Source organism: Arvicanthis niloticus, chromosome 14, assembly GCF_011762505.2.
Source record: "Arvicanthis niloticus isolate mArvNil1 chromosome 14, mArvNil1.pat.X, whole genome shotgun sequence".
NCBI lineage: Eukaryota > Metazoa > Chordata > Mammalia > Rodentia > Muridae > Arvicanthis > Arvicanthis niloticus.
The window spans coordinates 37,964,864-37,991,962 of record NC_047671.1 but is presented as its reverse complement, the minus strand read 5'-3'; the positions used below and the strand labels follow the sequence as shown (position 1 = coordinate 37,991,962).

The window sequence follows — 27,099 nt, the reverse complement described above, 5'->3', positions numbered from 1 at the left end:
GGTCATTTTTTTTTTTTATCTCAGGAATAGAAACCCTACAAAGATAGCTACCAGTAATTCACATCTAAGTTTCATATGGACATAAATTTCTTTTCTTTTTCTTTTTTTTAAAATTTTATTTATTTATTTTATTTTATTTACATTTCAGATGCCATCCCCTTTCCCCTTTTCCCCTCCCTAGAAAACCCCTATCCCATGCCCCCCCTTTCCTTTTTGCTTTTATACAATTTTTTAAAAAATGTTAATCAAAGGATTTATAAGCTTGGTAATGCTCAATCAGAAGCATAACCCAATACCCAACCTAGATATAAAAACTATCTTTGACTGGTGGAGACCTGTGAACATGTGCCTCCATGCCCCCTCTCTCTTTCTCTCTCTCATCACCTAGCTTCTCCTCTTCTTCATCTTCTCTCCTTACTCCATCTCCTCCTCTCAGTACTCCTTCCCACTTAGCTCCTCCTACGTGTCACTCTTCCTGTTAAAGTAAAACTTTTCTCTCAAAATACAGTTAGAGCATACTTATTCCTAATTGTACCAGTGAGGTACAAGATAGTCCTAATACCCAGTTTATCATTTTGTTGACTAACCAGAACCTCTGTCATCTCTTCTAACTAAAACACTTACTTTTGATCCTGGCTTTTTTTTTTTTTTTTTTTTTTTTTTTTTTTTTTGGCTTTAGAATGAATGTCAGCTGAAAACCATCTACTCAGATCTTTTCTCTCAAAGTAAATAGCCAGGGTTGACTATGAGACTATAGGTCTTCAACCCTGTCAGAAATCCAGAATGACTGAGTTAACTGAAGTTATGGGAAGTACTAAACACACCTGAAAAGCCCCTATACTACTGAACTTTGGAGCATCAAATCTTCAGCCTTCTGGCCCAGAGTCATCTGACAGACCTTAGTGATGCAGGATTATTAAGGGCTGATTACTCTGTCTAGGCAGATATAATCAGTCGACTATTCTGCATGTGTGTCCTTTTCTGGACAGTAATTTGTCTGTAGATGGAAAGAGGCAATTCTTGCCTAGTGGCTGTCACCACACAACTGGAGGAACTCCAAGGATGCTCAATTTCTTCTTAGAATCCAATACAGGAATCTGTCAGGAGCAGACAGGTCTCTAATCAGAATGGACATTAATATATAAATATTTGTAACGTCAATTCTATGGACTTCTGACGTTTTGAAAACCAACTATCCATGTAAGGTAACCTGGACTGTTGTCTGTTAACTCCTCTCAGCTATTTCTAAATAAAATATGGGAAACCTCCTAACAATAAACTCAAAGCCGTGAATTTGCTATAGTCCCTTAATTCATAGGTTAACCTGGACATAAATTTCTAGTTTTTGAGAAAATACTAAGAAATGTGATTGTTGGATTGTTTGTAAGACTGCAATCTGTGTAAGAAACTACTGAATAGTCTTTCACAATGTCTTCATCATTTGTATTTCCACCAGCACTGATTCAGAATTTCTGTGCTATATCATGCTAGCATTTGGCAAATCAAAATAGAATCTTAGTCTTTTTAATAGTTATCTAGTGATACAACGTTACTGTTTTAATTCGAGACCCCTTGATGACACGTGATGCTGGGCATTTTCCTATGTTGTCGCACCAATCCTTCGCTGAAGTATCTATTAGATTACGATTTATTTTGATTCTGGGTGTGCCCATGGTGTTTTCGTATGGGTACATGTTATCCGATGCACATGGAGGTCAGAGTTTAACTGTGACATTGCTTTTTTTATTCCACCCTTGCCTGGTTCTGTGGATTAAACTAAGGTCACCAGATAGGATCTGCTTTGTAGCCTAAACTGGCTTCACACTTGACAGCTTGCCTCCACCTCCTGAATGTCTGCACCTTCATTCTTAGCTTGATTGGTTCCTTTTTTGGGTTTTAAGTATTTGTGTATTTTGGAAACATCTTTTGCCACCATGTGTGGCTTGCCTCCTACTCTTGTTTGCTTGTTTTTTTTTTTTTTTACTTAGATTTTTTTTCTTTTTACCTAATCTTCTCTCATACATTTCTTCCCAACCACAGTTTTCTCTCCCTCCACGCCTCTCGGCCCCTCCCCCAGATCCACTCCTCCTCCATTTGCCTTCAGCGGGCCTCCCAGGGATATCAACCAAACATCATATAACAAGTTACAGTAAGACTAGGCACAAGTCTGGATGAGACAACCCAGGAGGAGAAAAAGGGTCCCAAGAGCAGGTAAAAGAGTCAGACACCCCCCACTTCCACTATTACATGTCCCATAAAAATCCCAAGCTATACAACCATATAAGCAGAGGGCATGGCACAAACCCATGCAGGCTCCGTATTGTCACTTCAGTCTCTGATCTCCCATGAGCCCTGCTTAGTTGATTCTGTGGGCCATGTTCTCCTGGTGTCCTCCATCCCTCTGCCTCCCACAATATGTTCTTCCTCTCTTTCACACAGGTTTCCTTGGGTTCCACCTAATGTTTGGCTATGGGTTTCTGCATCTGATCCCATCAGCTAATGACAATTGGTTTAGGCACGGATCTATGGCTATATCAGAATACCATTAGGAATCATTTCATTGACTTTTTTCTGGCCAGATGTGTTTGGTTCTATTCTAGGTCTCTGAGCCATCCAGCTTCTGGTTCCTGCCATCTGGGCAGGGTCAGGCATGGATTCTGTCTTGTGGAATGAGCCTCAAGTTAGACTAGTCATTGGTTGGCCACTCCCACAAGTTCTGAGACACCATTGCCCCAGTACAGCTTGCAGGCAGGACAGGTTATAGACTGAAGGTTTTGTGGCTGGGTTGGTGTCTCAGTCCTACTACTGGAAGCCTTGCCTGGTTGCAAAGATGGTCCATTCAGGCTCTGTATCCTCCATCACCTTCAAAGATTGTAGGACATTTCAACTGCACTAGGTTCCCTCCCCCAAGTCCAGTCGTCTCTCGTCTCTCCTCATACTGTCTCCCTCCATCCTTTGCCACCCAATCCCCCCTGTTTCCATCAGTCACCACCTGCTCCTAGTCCACCTGCAAAATCTATTCAATTTTCCCTTCCCAGGGAGATCCATCCCCCTCTTCGACCAGGACCCTCATGTTGCTTAGCCTCTCTGGGTCTGCGGATTGTAGTGTGATTATCCTTTTCTTAACAGCTAATACCTGCTTATAAGTGAGTACATACCATGTTTGCCTTTCTGGGTCTGGGTTACCTCACTCAGCATGATTTTTTTCAAGTGTCATCCATTTGCCTGCAAATTTTGTGATTAACTTTTTAAACAACTGTGTAATACTCCATTGTAATGTACCACATTTTCTTTATTCTTGCATTGAGGGACATCTCAGTGCCCATAATAGCCAGTTTCTGGCTATTATGAATAAAGATGGTATGAACATTGTTGAGCAAGTGTCCTTGTGGTATGGTAGAATATTTGTTGGATTTATGTCCTGGAATGTTATAGTTGGGTTTTGAGATAGATCATTTCCCAATTTTCTGAGGAACCTCCATATTGATTTCCATAGTGGCTGTACAAGTATGGGAGTCTCAAAGTCATTCTGAGTTGCTCTCCCCTGATGGCTAAGGATGTTGAACATCTCTTGAAGTGTTTTTCAGCTAATTTGAGATTCCCCTAGTAAGAATTCTAAGATATGGTGTAAGATATGTATACCATTTTTAAATTGAATTACATTTGTTTTTTTTTTTTTTTTATGTTTAGTTTCTTGAGTTCTTTAGATACTTTGGATATTAGCCCTCTGTTGGATGTGGTGTTGGTGAAGATCTTTTCCCATTCTATAGGCTGCCATTTTGTTCTTTTTATGGTGTTTTTTACCTTACTGAAGCTTTTCAGTTTTATGAGGTCCTTTATTAATTGTCAATCTTAGTGCCTGTGCTATGGGCTCAGGAAGTTGTCTCCTCTGTCAATGAGTTCAAGACATTTTCTCTTCTATAAGGTCATTGCACCTGGTTTTATGTTGAGGTCTTTAATCCACTTGGACTTGAGTTTTGTGAAAGGTGGTAAATATGGATCCATTTGCAGATATCCAATTCTAATTCTAAATTTTTTCTATTTGTTTTTTGAGACAGGGTTTCTGTGTGTAGTCCTGGCTGTCTTGCAATTCCCTCTGTAGACCAGACTGGCCTTGAACTCATAGATCTGCCTCTCTAAATTTACTTTTGAAGGTTTATTTTATTGGCATTTAGGTTGGAGGCATTTTTTTTTCAGTACTACATATTTCACTAAGAGGTCCTGTGGGCTCTTTGGTATATTAGAGTTTTCTGGAAGAATAAAATTTATATATATATATATGATAATATAGAATTGATAATATATAGTATATATGATGTATATACTATATATTATCAATTCTATTCAATTATCAATATAATCAATTATATATATGTGTGTGTATGTGTGCATGTGTATGTATATACACACTAATATATAAACACATATATACTAATATATACATACATCTATGCATGCACATATATATATATATACATATATACATATATTCACACATACTCACACATATTCACATACATATATGGATTTATTAGGATGACTTACAGTCTGTAGTCCAGCTAGCCCAACAATGACTGTTTCCTCATGGAAAGCCATGAATCCAGAAGTGTTCAGCCTACAAGGCTGCCTGTCTCAGTTTGTGTCATAATCCTAAAGAAGTGGGTTCTAACACCAGCAAAGGAGTGCCTCAGCAGCAGGATAGATGAACTTGCCAGTGAGAGTAAGGGCAAGTAGGCAAAAGTAAAAGCTTTCTTCTTCTATGCCCTTTTATGTGGGCTGCCACCAGAAGGTGTGGCTCAGATTTGGGGTGGATCTTCCTGCCTCTGGTGAGAGAGAGCATGTGATGCATCATTTCTTCAACTGGCTTATTTTCTTTTGCTTCTACATTTTCCACCTGTGCACTTGGTATCAATCTGTTTTTATATATTGTTCCTTTTTTATTAGAGCCTATAACATATTAATTAGTTGTTTTAATCTCCCAATTTGATAATTCCCAAATCTCCACTGTGTTTGAACCTGGCTCTTTGTTGCCTTTTAGCACGACTTTCAATTTTTGTTGGATTCTGAACATGATATTTTGGCAATAAAAACAAGTAAATTGGGCTTTTTGTGAGCTTTTGTTTTTATACTGTTGGTTGCTGTGTTTATTCTTTGTTTTAGATGTAGATACCAGGTCTTCAGTTTCTTTTCAGTTTTTTTGTGGTTTTTGTTTGTGTATGTGTGCCTGTGGGTGCATGCGTGCATTTTATGTGCATGTGAAGACCCTGTGTTGAGTGATCTCTGTACATCTTATACAGTGAGGCAGTGTCCCTCAGTCAAATCAAGAGCGTCTCAGTATAGCTAGTCTGTCTGGCTGACTTGTTCTGGCATCTTCTGTCACTGTCTCCAGAGGCTAGAACAGGCAGGGTGCCACACCCACCTGGCATTTGTGTGGGTTTTGGGGGATCCAAACCTCACATTCGAGCAACAAGCACTTTAGAGTTGTCTCTCTGTTCCATGTTCTTCATGGGTTGTCTGTTAGTAATATCAGCATATTACTACATAGTTAGACTGGCTTTGCTCTTCTGTCTACCTTTGGATTGAAGTTTACTTGTATGTTATTGTAACATACAACACACAGTGCTGTATGTTTAGCTTTTGCTTGCTTGGTAAGTTGACATTCATTGTTTCTTCAGCATTTTGCAGTGTGTGTCTTTGCCAGTAAAATGTATTTATCTCATAGAGACAACAAATGAAGCACCCTGTTTTAAAACCCAGTCTGCAAATCTGCATATTTTAATCAGAAAGTTGAGCATTTACATTTTGGATTATTACTGAGAGAAGTTTTTTAATTTTGTTATTTCACTGTTCTGTTTGTTGGACTCTTGCTCATGTCTTCTCCACTTCTTGTTGTCCTCCTCCTCTTCCTCCCCCCTCCTCCTACTCCTCCCCCTCCTCTTCCTCTTCTTCCTCCTCTTCCTCCTCCTCCTCTTTCTCCCCTCCTCCTCTTCTTCCTCCTCCTCTTCCTCCTCCTCCTCCTCCTCCTCCTCCTCCTCCTCCTCCTCCTCCTCCTCCATCTCCATGTCATCAGCCAGGGTTTGCTGGTTTACAGCCCTGGCACCATGGGCTCTTTCTTAGTCCTTTGTTCACCTCTTGTTCCTGCCATGCCGTTTCTTTCCTATGTTCTCTGGGTGGAGAATTTCTTCCTTTTCTATGTTTAGGATTCCTTTAACTGTCTTTTGTAATAATTGTATCCTTGGTGCTTGAGCAACAAACAGTTTTTCAGGAGAAAAATAGAGTTGCCTAGGCAAAGATTGATGAGCAAAAGTGCATATAGTATGCAATTAGATTTATATCAAAATTTTCATCAGAGTATAATTGTATTTGGCTATATCAATTAAAATTTGCGTGTAACTATCCGTGAGGTACAATTATAAGATATTATAAACAAATAACATACTGTAGGATATAGTCATGTCTCATTTGCACTTGGAACATCTAAGTACCATAGGTGGAAAGTACTTTAAATTACCAGCTTACTGACGAAGATCCAGGAGGGGGAGTCGAGCCATATGCTCACATTCCTAAGTTTGCTGCACAGCAGAGCCAACGCTGTAGTCCCGGTCTTCGCTTGCCTTGAGTAACAGTTCGTTTCTGCACTAACAGGATGCTCACAGAGTGCAGTGGGAGAGCATTCTTACAGTTTGCAGTCTTCAGTCCAGCAGAACGTTCCAGCCCAGTCATTCTCTGCGCTTACACTTGCCAAGGATGTTTCCTAGTTTCCTGGATGCTTATTAAACAGCCAGCGGGCAGAGTAAAATAATTTTGAGAATGAGTGCTACCTAAGATTGTCAAGTTTTATATTGTTTTGCTCACCAGTTCTTTCCCAGGCAGCTTTGGTAATTTTTTTCAGTGAATATATGCTACCCATCATTAAAAGGCACATGTGACCCTGTGATTGCAGAAACTTGAGAGTATGTTAGGTTTTCTTAGCTGTGATGAAACAGTTTAAGCTTAATTGTATGTAATGTTGTTCACATTTATTTTAAAAGTCTTTGGTTATTTATGTAAAATGTTTCCAGAGGGTGAAATGATTTGTGAAGCCTGTATGTGCGCTCCTGGTTATGGCTGCTCTTGTCTTTGTTTCAGATCTTGTTGAAGCCCTGAAGCCGGAGTATGTGGCCCCTCTGGTGCTGTGGCTTTGCCATGAGAGCTGTGAGGAGAATGGCAGCTTATTTGAGGTATTTTGAAACTTTGTTGCTGTCAATGTTTAAACAATGTTTAAAGCATTGTTTCTCTAATTAAACTTTAAACAGATTGTGCATCAGTCTGTCCCAATGCTGTATTTGGAAAGGTCTGTACTGGTTGCATCACTTGATTTGTAAAATGTTTTTGTATATGTTATTATGGAACAAGTGTTAAACCAGGGAAGGAGGTATACACTGTTATCCCAGCACTCTGCAGGCTGAGGGAGCAGGACGGGAGTTTGGTTCTACTCGGGCTATACAGCAGGACCTTGTTTTAAACAAATGTAGATCTGTGTCTTTGTAGAAAGTGACATCATTACAAACTCTTTTTTTGTTGTGGTCCATTTTTAATACTTTTTTTCTAAATGCAATGTGGCTGATTTGATGTGTTTAGTAAGATATAGAAAGTCTTATTGATTTAAAAAGCTGAATGATAAAGCAGGTGTTTAGATTCAGGTAGGCCAGAATTTGAATGTTTGGCCCATACTTGCTGTCTTGCAGGGTGACTGTAAATTAATGCCCCAGGGCTTATGTTTTCTTGGGGTCTTGGTGACAACTACAGATCATTAAAAACCCTTGGCATGGGAGCCTAATGTTTCCTTCTTGCAACTTTAATTATAAATATAGTAGATATTATGTTTGACTTGTGACAGATCAATAAATACACCTTGTTTATTTTAAATTCAGCAGAAAGTGTTTCTCCCTCTTGTAAAGCTTTCAATGTCCATTGTAAAACAAAAGCTACGTAATACAGTTCCACCATTTGTTGGAATCATGTGTTCTACTGGGGATTGAATTTGAGGCCTTGTGTCACACCTCAGCTAATTTACGTATTTTTGCATATCCATTTCTGTTTGATTTTTTTCTTTTAGCCTAAAGTGTTGTATATTAGACCTCACTCTACCCCATTTTTGAAATTTTGCCAATAATGAACCTTTTGTATATAGACTATAACATTGAAAATATTTCTTAGCAAAAAAATGCTCCTTCAGTTTGAAGTAATATGTTATTAGCTAATTTGATTTGAATTAAAAGCTGATGATAACTAAAGAAAAACAGGTCTCTCTATATATTTGAGCAAAGCTATGTGCTTCCACCTTTCTAATCAGACCATTGAGTGTGAATTATAAAAATTAGATGCAGAAAGAACTTTGCACCCTTAATTTCACAGAATAGAAAAAAATGTAATAATATTGAGTCACTTACAGTTTGAAATTTGGTCTGACCTCGTTTTACCCAATTAGGAACAAAAATATTACTTACTTCTTTATAGTTAAATTATTAACCACACAAGCTAATATGCCATCTTTGTGGAAATCTTAAATACACAGGAATGTGAATAGTAGAACATAAAAACCACACATTACTATTCAGAGAACTACTATTAATATTTTTTTAAATGTCTCCTTTCAGTTTATTATTAGATGTGCATTTTACATAGATTCTTCCTTTAGGTGGACCTTTATATACATTCTCATCTCTACTGCCATACAGCTAAGATCATGCATACATATAAAGTCTTAACGTTGTTATTTTCTTTTATTATCTTGTGGACTTTTTTAAAAAATTTAATGTATTAGTGTTCTACTACATATACATCTGCAGGCCAGAAGAGGGCATCAGATTCCCTTATAGATGGTTGTGAGCCACCATAGAATTGCTGAGAATTGAACTCAGAGCCTCTGGAAGAGCAGCTAGTGCTTTTAACCACTGAGCCCTAAGTCTGCTTTGCAAAGTTCTGTTGGATTTCTGGAGTTGTTAGTGGTAGTTGCAGATTAGTTCAGTGGGTGTAGTTGCTTTGGCCATGAGAAGAGTCTGTAGTGTGTTACTTTGCCCACATGGCTAAAGGTGATGCTGTTAGAAACAGCTGGAGGAACATCTCAGTCAGGTGATGTGGTTCAAGGTTGGAGATGCTGACCCTTGATCACCGTCCAGAGAACTAAAGGGAAACCAGAGGAAAGGTTTGGAAAGATTTTACTGAGATGGAAGTCAGGAAATAACATACAGTCTGTAAGGATAGCAAGTCACGTCAGCTGGGAACAAACAAAGAAGCAGCTTCCAGCTTTGACTTTGGGTCAGTTTAGGTGGTTCCATGTGGCCCCTAATAGAGAATGTATGTTTTAGATAGGAGGAAATAGCTAGCCTTACTTGTTGCTTAGTGTCAAGCTTTGGGTCAGTTAGAAAAGTGGCCTGTGCTGGTTTGTTTTTACATAACCAGTGACAAATAGTTTGAGGATTGCTCATTGAAAGGCCAGTGTTAGGAAATTTTCAGTTGCCTTCTGAGAATTTGCCTCTTTCCCCAGTTTCCCTTTGCCCTTGCCTGTGGTCACAGCCACGGCTGATTAACCCACCATTAATTGGATGTATTAAAAGGGCATGAGCATAGTAAAGGCACATGTGGATGAGAAGTCATACTGTTGGACCTAGACCACTACTGTGTCTGCTGTGGTGAGTTTCTTCTGTTATGCATGTGAAATTCCAATACGGTCTGGCCAGTAGTTTGTAAGAAGGATGAGTTTCTTTAATCAGATACCATCCCCTTTAAGGTTTGCTTGAACGATTTCTATAATATTGCAGAAATAAAACACATTATCATTTCCTGTGAAAATTAGAACGTGATCCTTTGCCTTACCTCAGCCTCATGAAGCCCCATGGCTTTGCCTGCTGCTTTGATGCCATCAGCATCAGCAAGGGGCGGAGCCAGGGGGTTTGTGCAGACCTGTAACACCTCATTTTCATCAACCATCGTCCTGTACTCCTCATAACTAAGACGTTCCCGTAATGATTTACACTAGATGATATGTCTTTTTCCTTCCCTTTGTTAGGTTGGAGCAGGATGGATTGGAAAATGTAAGTCTCTGTTGGGTTTTGGATTGTGATGGACTTTGCTTTTATAGCCTGACTAGCCATTAGAGATGGAGCTTGTCAAATGCATAATCACTAGTGTATACTTACGCAGACTTGAGTACTTGGTCCAGCAAAGGGTACTACAGCATGGGAATTATCATGCAGGCCTCTAGTACTATTAAAGACCTGTGCTGTTCCTATAGTTTGCACTTGGCTTATCCTCCTCTCTTCAGATACTGTGCTCTCTGTTTCGTTGACATTTATCTTCCAGTGGCCCTGGCTTCCCACATGCTCTTTCATCAGAATAGTGAGTGGGAGGGAACTGCCTGAAAGATGGGAGGAGCTTGTTCTAGACGGACTGGCAGCTTCTCCAATTCTCTCGTGTAATTCTCTTCTTTTTAGACTGTAAGATGTGTAAGATGTCAGGAGAGAGAGAAAGAGAGAGAGAGAGAGAGAGAGAGAGAGAGAGAGAGAGCGAGAGAGAGAGCGCACGAGAGAATGAGAACAGGGCTGCAGCTGAGCTGTAGAATTTGTCCCCCACCACAGTGAATTTATTTGGCTTCACTCTTTTGATCTTTCATCTCTTGAACCTTCTGAGCTCCAAATATGGTAGTTGCTATATAACATTAAAAAATGTGAAAAATTCAGGATCTCAGCTCACTTTTAGTTGTCTGTTAGTAATTGAATTTTTTAGAAGACTGATATCACTGAAGTACATTGGTACACACATTGTAACTATATATACGATATATGCATCAGTGACTCGAGTTTAGTTAAACATAAAGCGACTTATATTTCTCAGTTTGAGTATCTTAATGATGCCCATTTAAAATATCAAGATAAGTGTCGCAGTAACAGCTATACATGGACACTTTTACAGCAGGAAAAGTCTAGGAACTGTTATCTTTTTCATTTCTTTAAGATGTCTTATTTTGAATGGTCACTAGTGTTCTGCCATCATATTTAAATGTTATTACTAGTTAGTTATTCCTATGGGATATTAAAAAAAAAAAAGAAAACAGTGTTAAATCTCTAAGAGAACTCAAGAACAGCAGTACTTCTGTGACCTGTGTGGCTCTGGTGGGGCTGTGGGAAAGGAGGGTGAGCTGAGAGTGGTGGCCAGGTAGTACAGGGTTTGTGACAGGTTTGTAATCTCTGCTTGCTGTCACTTCCAGTTCTCAGGTCACAGCAGCAGAGCTTTGTCTGCCAGTCTTCATCTATACCCAAGGAGAGGGAAGTGTCCTCTGCTGAGTGATCTGTGGTTGTAAGCTGAGCCTTTTGGCATGACCACATGTGTCTTGGTTTTTAGATTTAGCAAGAGACTCTGCCGTTAGTAGTTCCTGACAGAGTTAGGGAAGTTCTCTCTTCAGCTTCACATTTATATTTTTAAGCTTATTTTAAATGTGATTTAATTCTGTGTCATTTAACTTGGTGTGGGTTACTTAGCCTAGGGAGTGGTAGGCTTCACTACCGCAGTCTCAACATTTATGTCCTTACACTGTGCTCCTGTTCACTTTCCTCTACCTTCCCCTGCAGATCTTTCTCTACAGACTGACATTTCTGCTAATGGGTGTTTTAGAGAACAATGTCTTCCTTTCTCTGTGATTTTCCTTTATCTTGAAGATGGGCTCTTGAGCATTTTATGTTCTGTCTTTACGGTATGTGTTCAGTCTCACGTTTTCTTTCTATGACTAGTGCGCTGGGAGAGGACTCTAGGAGCCATCGTCAGAAAGCGGAATCAGCCCATGACTCCCGAGGCAGTGAGGGACAACTGGGAGAAGATCTGTGACTTCAGCAATGCCAGCAAGCCGCAGACCATTCAAGGTAGAGTCCCGAGCTATTTGGTCCTGATCAGGGAGCAGAGGTGACAGACTGTCTTCTCTTTTCGCAGTTTCATCTGTTTCTATTATGGTGATGGTGACCCATGGTGTTGGGAACATAGTTTCTGTTGTAGTAAGCATTTATTCTTAGTCAGGGGTTTTCACCCCACCTTTGATTATTTAGTTCCCTGAGAAAAGATGCACAACTTTTATATTTATAGTAAGCCTTTAATGCTCTGGAGCTGGGCAGATATCAACCCTCTAAGACACTATACCTTCTTCTCTGCCAATAACCCCAAGTTATAACATATATTTCATCTGGGCAGCTCTTAACTCCAGTTGGCCAGCTCGCATGGTCATGTTTTCAAGACTCGTCTACCCCTTGGCATCTTCTCCCTCTGCCTTCTCTTCTCTTTCATCGTAGTCCTCCTCAGACCCTAAGTCCTGGAATTGAATCCCCACCTACCTCTCTTCTGCCCAGCTATAGGCTGTCAGCATCTTTATTCAAACAATAGTTTTACGTTAAGAAGCAAGGTTACATAGCATTACTTTTTATAAGAGAGGATTCTCTCGCCCCTGAGGCAACCAGAGCCAGTATCTAGCGTTACAGTTCTTAGCAGCAGAGTGGACCTCGTCAGCTAGGACTCTTCATACTGAAGAGTGTTGCTCCTCAGCCAGTTTGCTCTCGAAGTGTTTCTTAGTCCTGTGTGTTTGGCTGGTGTGTCTGGTGGATGGATGGCTCTGGGCTGTGTACTCATTTGTGCTACATGCATCTTCTCCCCAAATGCTAGTTGGTTTCAGAGTCTTATTTTTTCTAGCCATACACCCTTTTTATTTTTACATTTACTTTTAACTGTGTGTGTTTATGTGTGGGTATGTACATGTGAGGGCAGTTTTCTGTGGAGTTCAGAAGAGGACATCATGTATCGTGGTGCTGGAGTTGTGAACTCCCCAGGGAGGGTGCTGGGGACTGAAGTCAGGCCCTTTGGAAGAGCAGTGTGCACTCTTAACCTCTGAGCTAGCTCTCCGGTCCCTGGTCCCTCCCCACATGCTCTTAATCTGACGCAGTTTTTGCTGTTGCCCTGAAAGTGCCCTCATCTCTGGTTAGTTATAGATGTACATTGGTTCAGCACATTGTTTTTGCTGTTCTCTTTTCTGTCTTCCTCCTCCTTTTTCACCTCCTCATTATTTTAGGACTTCTTTAGAAAAATTCAGACCCCAAATATTCAGCAAGGTATTCCCAGATATTCTGGGCTATGTTGCTTTTGTGTTAGCTGAATTCCTACCACGTAAATGCCTAGTGGTAACGGTTCCTTACTGCTCTTGTTTTCGATGTATGGCTTATTAGTCGAATGTTAAGCTCTTTTGATGCAGAGACTTTTATGTGTATTTATTTTTTGTGATGCTGAGGGTGGAACTCAGGACCACAGACATGCTGGGAAAGCTCTGTTCCACCCAGTACAGTCCAGTTTATGTGGTATCCTTTTAAAAATACAGTATTTCTATTCTTTGAAAGTGTTGTATATGTATATAATGTGTTGTGATAGTATTCACTGCACTCCTTCCTCTGATTGCTCCCAGATCACCTTCTGTTCTCTCTCCCTTCTCCAGCCTCAACTTCAAGTCCTCTTGTTTTTTTAAGTAACCCACGTAGGTTGGTAAGCAGGGCTATGAGGCTGTCCACTGGAGTGGGAGGGTCAGACGTGTGTGGGAGCTCCTCTCTAGCATATTGCAGTTTTCTAACTCAGGCTTTATAGTAAAGCTCTGTCTTTTCTTATCTTTTTAATCATAGAATCAACAGGTGGTATAATTGAAGTTTTACATAAAATAGATTCAGAAGGAATTTCACCAAATCATACCAGTCATGCGGCACCTGCAGCTACGTCAGGATTTGTAAGTAGAAGTGCCTGCAGCTCACCTTTCTCCCTTCCTTTCTCCCTCCTTCCTTCCACCCCTGTAGCCTTTTGGAGGTAGTTACTCTATAGTTTATCATGGAGAAAATCAGTGGTGTGTGTTTGGAATCCGTTATGATTGTCTTTGGAATAGGCTCAGTTGACATGTAAGGAATTCACGATGCTCACGTGAGCATGTAGCTTGAAGTCAACTCTGCAGCTGTCCAGATAACTCTATTCATCTTTTCAACTTTCTTTCTGAGATTTTTCTGGGCTGTACCATGTTTTTTTTTGCTTTGGTGGGGAGCTGTCTTGCAAGGAGAGAAGGGTTTTGAGTATTGTTTTCTAAAGCTCTCCTTAGTGTGGGAGTGTGGGAGCAGAATGTACCAGCTCACCTTCTGCTTTTGGCATTGGTAATAGGTACAGAAGCTGAAAGCTTTCTCTGTTTTCAGGGTTGTAGTTTTACATGTAAGTTTTGATAGTGTTTCTTTGGGGTTAAGATGAATCAAGGTAGTTGCCAGATTGATGTGTTGACTAGCCCACATGCTCCTTGCTATTTGAAAAGTAACCTGGGAGAAACTGGGTGGGAGAGGGAACAGAAAGCTGTTAACTCTGCTACTGCTGACTCGGACCTGAGATGACGCAGTGTCTAGTGTCTATGTGTGCTGTCCATGTCACCTTCTTTATCTCTTCATGGCTCACTTTAAATACTTTTGAAATAGATTTGAACTTTTGGACAGATTTGGGTGGGGGGTGGCACCAATGGCTGGTGGGCAGTCTGTGCTACAGGTTCCTGGTCACGTTCCTCGTTCTCCTGCCAACCAGAGAGCGTGGAGGCCTCTGTGCTGAAATGCCTGAGTTAAGATATTTTGAAATCTAAACAATTCCAAAACATTTTAACAAAATTATTCTTAACTTACTAGTTAAAAGATAAATGGGTGATTTATTGTAAAATATATAGATAGGATGTAGGTAGAATGAACAAACAGAAGCTGACTATTGAAATATAACTTTCTCTTGTTGTTTTTCTTCAGTTTTCCAAGTGTCTTTCTTCTTTGCCACCAGTAACCTTCCTTCAGTAATGATTTTTCTAAGTTTTTGGGAAAGAATGTTTATTTTAATGGTTCTTTTCCTTTTTTTTTTTTTGCCCACCAGATCTTTTGAGGAAAATCATTGATAATATTAAAAAATGCTGATGTGGTTACCAGTGAGATGCTTGTCACTGAGTTAGGAACAGTAACAGGAGAGCTCTAGCTCTGTGACATGTTCAGTGTACTGTTAGCTGCCTGTGTTGTCCGGCCAGGATACATAGATCTATATCTATGTTTACTTCAATAATATATACATACACACCTTTATTTTATACTATCTACGTACGTATGTATATTTCTCTCTATTTAGCTTATAGGTCCTTTGCGTGTATATTATGGTTTCCAGTTTAGTAAGGGATTCTTGAGTATGTGAATGAGTGGGTCTCTGTGTCTATATCTGTTTCTTGGGCCTATTTCTTCTGTTTGTTCTGACTTATTCTGATCTGTTAGTTTATTTTTATCATATTTCACACACACACACACACACACACACACACACACACACACACACACACACACTTACTTACCTTAGAAACCTGTTTGTTTTCTAATGAGAGACAGGAAGGGTGTGGAGCCAAATGGGAGAGGAGGTAGGGAGGAACTGGGAGGAAACTGTAATCACAATGTATTATCTGAGGAAAAAAATCAATTTTCAATAAAAGGGGAAAAAACACAAGTGTAGTAGACAAGTAAAAAATAATTTATTACATACTCCCCTGGTATTTTGTGACCTAGGAGTCTGTCACTGCCAGAAGTCTGATTTTAAGCCTGAGAATACTGTTAGCTAACAATTAGGATTTCAAGTAGGGCCAGCAGCTGCTGCTGCGGAGGGTGATAGGTTTCTTGTTTTCGTTTAGGCGGGGGCTGTCGGCCATAAACTCCCTTCATTTTCTTCTTCGTATACGGAACTGGAGAGTATTATGTATGCCCTTGGAGTAGGAGCTTCAGTCAAAAATCCAAAGGATTTGAAGTTTGTTTATGAAGGCAGTGCTGACTTCTCCTGTTTGCCTACCTTTGGGGTCATTATCGCTCAGAAGTCCATGATGAATGGAGGGCTGGCAGAGATTCCTGGGCTGTCAATCAACTTTGCAAAGGTATACCTACCAAGAATATTGCTTTTTCCTGTTTATTTAAATGTTGTTGATAAATGTCTCATCCTACATTACTGTGCACAGCTATACACATACACACACATATACATACATACATACATACATACATACAATTTTTATATAGTATGAATATACATTGACTATGGTGGTTGGCTTAGGAATAATGATTTAGTATATTTTTTGATTTTTCTTTTCATGAATAAAGGAGGGGAGAGTTAGTTTCAAATTCCAAGAAGAGTGTAGCAATCTCCAGTGTGTAATCACCGTCTCTACTGTAATTGTAAGTAACTAGGTTTAGGCTTCTGCACACAGGAAGACTGAGTCAGAGAGTGAATATACCTGGTTCACACCATTCCTCAGTTTAAAGGGCTACAAACTGCCCGTGCTCATTCAGAGCGTCAGCTGAAGAGAAGCTGGACACACATTCCTCTCCCCTCCCCCAGCCATGGAGCTGTTGGCAATTGTTAGCTGCTGGGAGAAGGAGAGACAGCTTTTTCTGAGTATAGCCTGGTAAATTAACCAGGCTTCAACTGAAGACCACACATCCAAGTATGTGGGCAGCATCAACTGGTCTTGTTGGGCTTAAAGTAAAAAGACATGAGTTGAGTGGGTAGGGAAGGGCTGAGGTGGAGGGATGGACATGATCAAAACTCATGTATGAAATGCTCAAAAACTAAAGAAAGAAAAGAAATCATATGGGGCAAAAAAAAAAAAAAAAAAAAAAAAAAAAAGTATAAGCTGAAGTCCTTGTCACTGCCACAGGCTCCCTTCTCACAGCAGCCATCAGCAGATTGCTGACTCAGCTGTGGGCAGATTTCTGTCTATTGATCAACCCATTGCCAGTGCCTTTGCTATTGCAGTTGATGGGAACTCATTTTCTTAAACTATTTGATAACTTGGAAGAAAGGGTTTTTAACCTGGGCTGGATTTTCCTAATCTCTCTCCCATGTTATATGCTTAATAAGATGTTCGCATTCTGTGACTGGGAGTGTCTTAGGGTTTTATTGCTAGAAAGAGACACCATAACCACTGTGACTCTTACAAGGTAGCTTTATAAACTTTATAAACAAGGTAGCTTCTTATAAACTGGCTGACAGTTTCAGAGGTTTAGTCTGTTATCATCATGGCAGGAAGCATGGTAGTGTGCAGGCAGACATCATGCCGGAGGAGCTGAGAGTTCTACATCTTGATCCTAAGGCAGCAGAGAGAGACTGTGCCACCGTGGGCATAGCTTGAGCATACAAGACCTCAGCCTGTCCCCACAGTGACAACATTTCCTCCAACAACACCACACCTCCTAATAGTGCCATTCCTTCTGGGCCACACATTCAAATACATGAAGTACATGGAGGCCATTCCTATCAAACCACCATCTGGAAATTTGTTTCTCAGTTTTCCTGGCTTAGGGTGTCAAGGCAGCTGCTAGAGTGAGGAAGGCACTCCTTCATTTGTTTCCCACACCCTTGTTCCCCTCTTTCCTTCTGGGTTTGTGGGAAGACTGAAAGCTGCCATACTATAGTAGGGTGGGGGACTTGGACTGGTTATGTTCACGTTTCCCTGCATGTGCTGGTTTGCCACCCTGAACTTAGGTTGCTTCTCCCTTACAGTGTGCTTGGTTTCTACGCTTTGAGACATGCACAAAGGGAATGTTGACATTCATGTTTATGGATTATGTTAATGGATTATGACATTAATGGGTATGTAACAAGCATATCCGTGCCTTGGGGTATGCTTGTAAGGGTTATCTTTGTGTTTTAGTTGAGTCATCTCTACTTGGTTTGTGTGTTTTGAAGTTACCAGCCCAGGCCCATTGGTTCATTGGTATTGAGCAGACACTTACTGAATGTCCAGTGTGTTCTGGGCATTATTATAAGCACTTGGAACAGAGCCCAGCTGAGCGATCCAATATAAGGATTCCTGGATCTTCTCTCCTCCAAAAGATCTGCTTGTTTTTATGCTAGTATGCTAGTTATTTCTATATTGCATGGTTAAGCAAAAACTATACTGAGAAAGATCACACAGCAAGTATGGGTAGTGAAATGTCACCTGTGCTTAGCAGTACACACAGGTAGAAACTAGTACAAGGAGCTTTGCTAATAAAATTACATTTGTTATAACATAGGTTCTTCATGGGGAGCAGTACTTAGAGTTGTATAAGCCACTTCCTCGATCAGGTGAGTTTATATGAATTGCCTAATACTGTGCTTTACTTTTCTGGTTAACCTTTTAAACCATCTCATTGTGTTAAATTGACATAGACCAACCAAACAGAACACTAGAAACTTCCATGTGTAAACTTTGAGTAGATGATGTTAACTAGTAACTATCTCCTAATTGTCTTCTATCAACAGTGAAATTTTTGGTTTAATACTATCAGTTTATCTGTATTAACATATGTGCCATTATGATTATGTATCAGATGTGGTTCCTGTGGTTGTTTATCTTGATTTGCATAAAGCAAACAGTTAGTAGTTGCTTATAGTTCTTTGTCTAGGGGTGGGACTCTGTAAAATTCCCTCCTACTGTGTTAAAATGTCCATTGATAGTGCTGTTGCTCTGGTCTAATGCACGAAGTCATATGGAGGAGAGACTGGTTCATAGATGATTTCCTGAAATTCTGGCTCTTTCAATCTTTCTTTTTCCTCTTTCATGATGTTCCCTGAGCCACAGATGGGGGAGCTGTGCTGTAGATGTTTCCATGGGGCTGGGTTTTCCTGATCTTTTGATCTTGTGATGTAGATGTATTTGTTGGGGCTGGGATCCCCACCATTCATTGATCTGTGTATTGCTCCAGTTGTGGTTTTCTGTAATGATCTTCCTTTGTTGTAAAGAGAGGCTTCTGTGATGAAAACTACACTTGCCTATGGGTATAAGGATAAGATTGAGAACATAGTAAGACATTATGCTGGTCTAGCAAATGGCAGTAATTTTCTAATGTCCATGACCTCACTGGCTCCTGGAAGCTCGTTAGGTTTCCAGTACCAGGAGTGATTTCCCTCATGCTATGTGATCCTTACCTGTGAGTGCCCTCATTACACCTTTAAGCATGCCTTGTCATGCTGCCTGTTGCCATGGTGTATAGGTGTTGCATCTGGGTAGAACTGTATAATTGCTTCCCTAGTTTGCATAGTCACAGAAGCTAGGATACAGGAAACAGGCTTTCAGGTAAGAGCCATGTAAAATCATCTGAATCCTGGGTCCTAAGTGTGTGGTGTCTTTCACAACAGGGGTCCACCTTTAAACCCCAAAGGGCAACCAAGGGCTACACCTGTAATCTATATTGTTTTGGGAGTCCCTTAGACTACTGGGACCAACCATTCAAAAGGAGGTTTCTCATGCCTACTACTAGGGTTTTTGTTAGTTTATGATTCTTATGGGTGGCACTGTCAGCCTAAGTAACTTAACTTCCTTAAAAAAAGTATGTGTGTTTTGTGTGTGTGTGTGTGTGTGTACATACACTTATATGTATGTATATAATTTTAGGTAAATAGAAAATACTATGATCCCTTGAGGTTTTATCAGATGCCCTTGGTGCTGTTTGCCCTCATCCCCTCCTCCTGCTCCGCTGGAATCCCTTCTTCATTCCACGTCCCATGTCATACCATTTGTCTTTTTCTATCTTTTCCATCCCCACACCCCTCAGTTATTCCTTTACACTTCCTAGCTTTGATCACTCCATGTTGTATACTTGAATCTGAGGACTTGGAGCCAAGAACCACAGATGAGAGAACATGGACCCAGCCCCAGATTGTTATTCTTTCACAATAATTTTATGTGTTTCTTTTGATGTCAGAATGTTTCTCTCTCTGTCTCTCTCTCATGTGTGTGTGTGTGTGTGTGTGTGTGTGTGTTTAGCCAACTAAGATGGTTACAAACAAAGAAGGATTTGGTATCTTGTCACATCATGTAATGTAGAGGTCAGCAAGTAGCTAGGCTTGCACCTTAGTTTTTTCTTAAACCTTGATATTTTACTGAAACTTTGAGCTTTGTAACTGCTTTGAAAATGTAATAGATTTGTTTCAATATATTGCAGAATAAAATTCTAGTCTGTTTAGTTAGTCTGAGACAGTACCTACCCAGTTAGTGTTGACTGTGGGATATTTACCATTTCCAAGGCATATATCAGGCAGTAGATGCTTTTTGTTCTTTGACCTGGCTGTATGTCGGGATTATCTGAGCTATTATATATACTACCTGCTATTTTAATGAAATATAAATTCTGCACCCAGGCTCTAGATCGTGTGTGTGTGTGTGTGTGTGTGTGTGTGTGTGTATGGTGTCATTTCATGGAGGTCCTTCTTGCATGTTTCATATGTACCCACCCTAGTGTGTTCATTTGGGGAACCATTGTTAAAGTAAGTAGATGTGTATTAAATATTGTCCTTAAGAATTCTATAATATGAAGAGGGAGTAGGTATATACTCCAAATAATTATAATTTTACACTAATATGAATAGGAAGTTAGAGATAACTTCTTAATTTCATTTGTATCTTTAGCCTCAAGTTGTATTTTTTTGTCAGCTTTTTTGTCTTCAGTCATGTCTTTGTGTGTTTGTCAGACAGTTTTAAAATTACTCTTAGGAAATATGTGTACTGAAAATTTAAGATGCAACCCAGGCATGGTGGTTTAGTCCTCACACTCTGGAGGTGGAGGCTTTCAGAGAAACTGAAAACAGTTCTTGCATCCCTAAGGACCAGTTGGGGAGGGTAGTGAGATTTGAGAAGACAGAGTGACAAGATGGGTTGTCATAGGTCCTTGAAATTCAGGTAAAGAAGTCTAGACTCTGTTCTGAAGGCACCGGGGCTTTACAGAGGACTCAAGGATTGGTTTTGGAAAGTATCCCTGTCAGCCTCTGTACTGCTTTTATCATTTCCCACCTCCCACCCATAGACACTTAAGAAGTTATTTGATTCTCTGTGAATCTGGAGTCTTCTCTTTCTGTTCATCGAATTCCCACTCTTGCTGGCTTTGTTTCTCCCTCACCTAGGTGTCCTCCACCTCCATTCCTGTTTCACTAGGGGCTTTCTCCTCTCTGCAGCCATGGTACTGAATCTGAGATGCAAATGCCTTTGCTGTTGTCCTGTTAAATCCCTAAATAGCTATCCTCAGAACTTTGAACTTTGGGATTAACCTAAAACGTACTGTCTCTGTAGTTCAAGTATCAACAGGGACATGCTGTCTGTGAATCAGGGATGACACTCATGTTGTGTGGCTTGGGGGCAGGGTGTTAATCCCTATTGTGTAGAAAAAAAAAAGAGAAAACAGGTTTTAAAAAAATTAATGCTTTTCTTGGACAGTTTCAAACTTGTATATAGCACTTTCTGGTCATCTTCCCTCCCTCTGCTTTCATCTGCTTTCCTTCCTACCCTTCCCAACTGCCTCTGTCCCACAAGGTTCCACAACTGCTGTTTGCCATTGTGTTGGCTTTTGTTATTCTCCCCCAAAGCTTACCCAGTTAAATGAGGAGTAAAGAGTTTACTTGGAGAGTGTTTCACAGAAGCCCTAGAGATTTGAGAAGGAATGGGGTAAAGGAGACTGGTGCTTACCCAGTACTTAGATGACAATTAAGCCTTCCAGTTTGAGTCACTGTATTAGTTTCTCAAATTTTTGTATCAGAAATATTCATGTTTCAAATTTAGCAATTTAAGTATTCTGTATACGCAATTTCTTTTTTTAGTAGGTAGGGGAAAATGTTTAAAACTATAATTTTTTTAATTGTGCTGACTCAGGTGCTAACCCTGGTAAATTCTGTAATGTCTTAACATAATTATTTATCTTATTTTAATTTTAGGAGAATTAAAATGTGAAGCTGTTGTTGCTGACATCCTGGATAAAGGCTCTGGCGTAGTGATTGTTATGGATGGTAACAGTTTTAATTCTTATAATAACGTCATTAGATTGATAGACTTTTCATGTAACATACAGAGATAATTCAGAAGTTTGTATTCATTTTATAGTTTGTAAGAAAGCAAAGTAAGCAGTTTAAAATTTCATGGGTTCTTTAAGAAAAAGAAGGGAGGAGGGGCAGTAGATTGAGGCTCAGGGGCTAGGGCAGGTGGGACTCGTCAGTGGGTGAAACAGGTAACCTAGGCACAAATGTGAGCCTCCTGACCTTGGGCAGGTCACAGAAGATTATGCCCACTGTGGTAGAGTTGGTGCAGCTGGTGGAGTTACTGACGCTCTTCTCTTTGTTAGCTATTTGGAACTTGATTATTTTGCATTGCAGTTGGGTTTCTAGACTGTTGCCACATTTTATCTGCAATACGAAAGGGCTTATAGTAGTTTATAACAGTAGGAGAAAGCTTATAGTTTTTAATAAGTGTTGAGTTAATAGAGCACTAGTTACTAAACATAAACTAAAGCATAGTACAAACACTTAAGCTTAAGAAGAAAAGAAGTGGAGGTGCGAAGTTTGCGACTGAGAACAGTGGACATGCCTGCTCTGCCTGATGCTGGTTCTGTGGTGAATCCTGGAGGCCATGCCGGTACTCCTGGACTTTCATGGGGCTGTATCCCAGTAAACACAGTGCAAGTTGAAATATCATTGATACAGAATGCATTAGAAGCCGTGGATTGGTTGCACGTGATAATGATCTCGGCACTTGGAGGAACCTTTTTGTATTGGGAACTCTTCTTTCCAGGGATAGAGTAGTGGACAAAGCTGGCAGGATGGCATTCTCTGGGCGTCTCCCTCGCCCCAGGCGGCTCTTCTGTCCCCATCCCCGGTCACTGGCTCTTTAGGTCCATGCTGTTCCTTGGTGCTTTGATAGTACCTCAGAGTTTGAGTGTAATAGCTTGAATTTTCGAGAGAAGTTGTTTGAAACATTTGTGGCAGATAATTCAATATAGATGGTAGTTGGGGGATTTCGGAGGTAAATAAAGAAACCCCACTGTTCACAGTGAAGGGATAGGGAGCTCTTCTTGCCTTCAGAGACTGGAGATGAACACACTGCAGTATAGCTATGCAAACCCTACCCTCACTGAGTATCATCTTAGCTCTGTATTTTATTTTGAAACCATTAAAGGAATTGGTTACCCTGTCTTCATTATCTGGGCAGATCTCGTATAATAATTATTTTTCCCCTTTGCTTCTTTTATAGTCTATTCTTATTCTGGGAAGGAACTTATATGTTATAATCAGTTCTCTATCTTTGTTGTTGGCTCTGGGGGCTTTGGTGGAAAACGGACATCAGAAAAACTCAAAGTAAGACTTTTTAAAGGTATTATATTTGTACATCTTTATGGGGCATATTATAGCAGTTCAGTATATGTATTTAATCTATAAGGCAGAAAAAGCATTTGCATATCTTCAAACATCAACTGTTTGTATGTATTGGGAATTTCATACTTTTGATATAGATTATTTGACTTGCACCTGCTCTACTGACTTGGCCACTCTGGCTGGTTCTTGACCATGGAAGAGGATGACTTCCATCATCTCTTTCCTGTCTGATGACCACTGTTTACTTTCAGTTTTTTTTTTTTTAATTTTAATTATGTGTATGTACAGGTGTCTGAGGGACATAGAAGCATCAGACTCCTCTTGGTCGTGGTGGGTCCTGGAAACTGAATGTTAGTCCCCTGCAAGAGCAGTACATATGCTATCTGCTGAGCTGTCTCTCCAGCCCAGTCCTCTTTTGATATTTTTAAGACTTAAGTGTAATTCTATAGAGAAAGCTGACTTCAGACTTGTAGCAGTCCTCCTGCCTCAGCTTCCCAGGAATGAGCCACCACACCCAGTATTCTTCATTCTTCTACAAGACTGACTCACTAGTCTATGAATGGGTTTTCTGTGGTGGCTCTCCTCCCCCTTCCCTACCGATCCCTTCTATCCTCCCACTGGATAAATTTGATAATATCTTAGCTTGGCATTTCATAATGAAAAATTATCAACACTGTAATTAGAAAAGCTGACTTTATTGTATAAAATTTATGTAACAGTGACAATATTTTATTTCTATATACTAAAACATTGATATAGCTGTTTGAATACAATACAGTGTAACTAATTATAGGGGTATCTGATATCTCTGGACTTCATGTGTGCCTGCATTCCTGTGTGCCTCCTCTCCAATAATTAATAATACAAATTGAACTTTAAAGACTTGACAAACTGTATTACTTTGTTAACATGGAAAATTAAAATATGTAAGTTGTTTAATTCTTAGAGTTGTCATCATCTTTTTGTATAGGAGAAACTATCTTTTGCCCTCTGTGACCTGGGGAATGGTTCTGATAATGTTTCTTATAATGAAAAGAATAATTTCAGGGAAATTATGATTTATAAAAGGCTAAAAGTTATGAAATTTTAAATATCATTTTTCTCAGAACATAAAATGTTAAAAAACCCTCTTTATTCAGTTTTCATAGTTTATTGATACATGGTTGTTTATTGGATGTCAGTTTTTGCAAGAGAATCACATGTATTTAAGTTGATGCACAGTGTCCTTTGATTCCAGGCAGCTGTAGTTGTACCAAACCGACCTCCAGATGCTGTACTGAGAGATACCACCTCACTGAATCAGGTGAGAGGAGCTAGTCCACCTAGCTGATGGAATGATGTTAAAGTCTGGACATCCTGTACTTTTGTGTGTCTTTAGTGGAGTAACTCAGGCGTCTTCTTCCAAGCAGCAAAAAATTAAATACCAGGCTTTGGTTTGTAGAATAAGTTCTCAGAGGAGGGTCATCTTTTGGAGTGAAATGCAGAAGGGCTTGAAAGCAATGACTGGCTTTGCAGAAGGGTGGTCTATGGATGCTCCCTCCTCTGGGGTGAAGGGCTTCAGTCTGTCAGGGAAGAGGTTGAGAGGTGATGATAGCAAGAGTGTAGGCGAGATGTGTGGTGCGTGACAGGTGAAGCCAGCTTTACGCTGCCGAGTAATGGAAGGCAGTGTGCATGAGCAGGGCTGTACCAAAGCTGGCAGACTTGTGCTGTTAGAGCAGGAACTTTGTGCTGGGGTTTATACATATCAGTAAGTTTTTAGTCAGTAAGCAAATGGCAACTACACATGGCACTTCTCAGACATGCTGTTAAATGTCCATAGGAGAGTTTTCTCACTGGCAGATACTTGACTGTACAAGTAAAACAGATGTTTCATGGAAAGTAAAGATTTCTATGCAGTGAGACATGGAAAAGACCCAACAAAAAACAGCTCTCAATACCAGGCATTGTGTTTGAGAATGAGAAACAAACTAGTTTCACCAGATACATGTCTAATACTAATTATACTGTTAGGATTTCAGTTATTAAGTAGCTTGTACTTTTTGTTCAAATGTAATTGTTTATATTTTACAAAATGTTTCCATGCTAAATTGAAAACAGATATGACCTCAAAACCAGGTCTCCTTTTGGGGGACGCTTTCAGGTTTAGGCCATCTCTTTGTGGGGCTAAAAAATTGAAAATATCACAGATGCTTGGTAGGACTATCTGGGTCACTTGCATAGCTATCAGAGAATGCTAATTTTTAATAAGTAGCCCTGAGATGGATCCTGGTCAAATCTTTAGACTTTAAAGATGAAGAAAATAATCTTGAGGGCCTTAAAGACAATGGTGAGGTAACTTTCCATAGAAGATGGTTAGATAGGCATCAGATTCCTCCAGAGCAGGGAAGAAATGGGGCATTATTCTCAAGAAGCAGATGTTTGTTCTTCTAAAAGAACATTCCACATGGAGGAGCTTCATCTAACTAAGAGGACTAACAGACACTGATAAGATGATGGAAGCAGCCAAGTACAGACTGGTGTTAGGCTAGAGACTGGAAGGGCAGACGGACACGCAATGTTAGATGCTCTGAGAAGGCATAAGTAGTGCATCCCTGTAGGATCCATGAGAGGGATGCAGATGGGAGGTGAAAGACAGCAATGAAAATGAAACAGGAGTTAGGAATAGGTTGAGAGACCGAGGAAGAAAATGCCGGGTGCTGGAGAGGCGGCTTGGGTTAAGAGCACCGGCTGCTTTTCCAGAGAACCCAGGTTTAATTACTAGCATCTCTGTGGTGCTCACAACCTTTTTCTTTTTTTAAACTCCAGTACCAGGGGATCCAATACACCTTCTTCTGGCCTTTGTGGGCACAAGGTATGCATGTGGTGCATGACATACATGCAGCCAAAGTACTCATAGATATAGAGTAAAAATAAATCAATCTAAGAAAAAAAGAAAATGAAAACAAGGGCCAGAGCTGAAAAGATAGGGGGAGAGTATTGGGAGAAAGACAGAAAACGATCCAGCACACTGGCTGGAGAGCTCTGTCGTCAGCAGCGAGCACAATGCTGAGGGTCTGTTTACCGCTGTGCATGCTGTTCATACAGATGGCTTGACTCCAGGATTGCTACTTCAGAGCTGGTACATTCTTTCTGCACAGCTAAGTTCCATTTGTTCCCTCCTAACGGAGGATGTTTCAGGAGTACTGTAGGCAAGTGCTCTACTTTGAAAAGGAGTTTTAGCTTTCTGTATCTTGCAGGACCTCAAGTTCCCCCTTGGTGCTTTTTGTTTCCCAGGCAGCAATTTTTGTTTGATCCTGTTCTCTAAAAGAGTGGACTTTCTTGGGCTTCCATCTACAGTCATGTGCCTTTCCAGTCCTGTGTGTGGAGCAGGACTGGAAACCTAATCGAGTACTAATCAAAGACTTTGTTGGGTTATGTTGTTGCTAAATCTTGTAAAATGCTTCAGAAATTGCTGATGTTCACTGAGGCAACACCCATGGGTTTTATCTCATTTAATTTCTCCAGTTGTTCTTTTAAAGTGAGCCCACTCGGCCTCCTGTTTTATTTTTCTCAGTGAGAAACTCAAGGTTCTCCCTGGTGAAGAGTCTTGCACATCACTGATACCCAGGCCCCATCACAGCCCATTATGTAGCTTATGTCTGACAACTTCCCTCTGTGGCCTGGAGATGTGTCTTTTTTTCATTGTATACATAATAGTGCATATTTTTCTAGTGTTTACTGTTTGTATACTGCTTTTGGAAAAAAAAAACATTTAATTTTCTAATACACATAATCTTGTATTTAGAACAGTCCACAGGAAGGAATACTGAGCCACTGAGAAAACTTTCTCAGAATGAGACTCGTTAAGGAGAAGATCTTGAAGCAGGTCCGACACTGACTGTGTAACAA

At 40.2% G+C, this 27,099-nt stretch overlaps 1 protein-coding gene across 1 annotated transcript in view; it reads left to right on the top strand.

The window, feature by feature from the left end:
* Hsd17b4 (hydroxysteroid 17-beta dehydrogenase 4) overlaps window positions 1-27,099 on the top strand; it is a 70,825-nt gene that overhangs the window by 24,398 nt on the left and 19,328 nt on the right. The window contains exons 9-17 of the mRNA XM_034518411.2: window positions 7,129-7,220; window positions 10,052-10,076; window positions 11,769-11,897; window positions 13,686-13,786; window positions 15,734-15,970; window positions 18,111-18,162; window positions 21,781-21,852; window positions 23,090-23,193; window positions 24,449-24,514. Coding sequence (XP_034374302.1) covers window positions 7,129-7,220; window positions 10,052-10,076; window positions 11,769-11,897; window positions 13,686-13,786; window positions 15,734-15,970; window positions 18,111-18,162; window positions 21,781-21,852; window positions 23,090-23,193; window positions 24,449-24,514 — 878 coding nt within the window. The remainder of the gene's footprint in view (window positions 1-7,128; window positions 7,221-10,051; window positions 10,077-11,768; window positions 11,898-13,685; window positions 13,787-15,733; window positions 15,971-18,110; window positions 18,163-21,780; window positions 21,853-23,089; window positions 23,194-24,448; window positions 24,515-27,099) is intronic.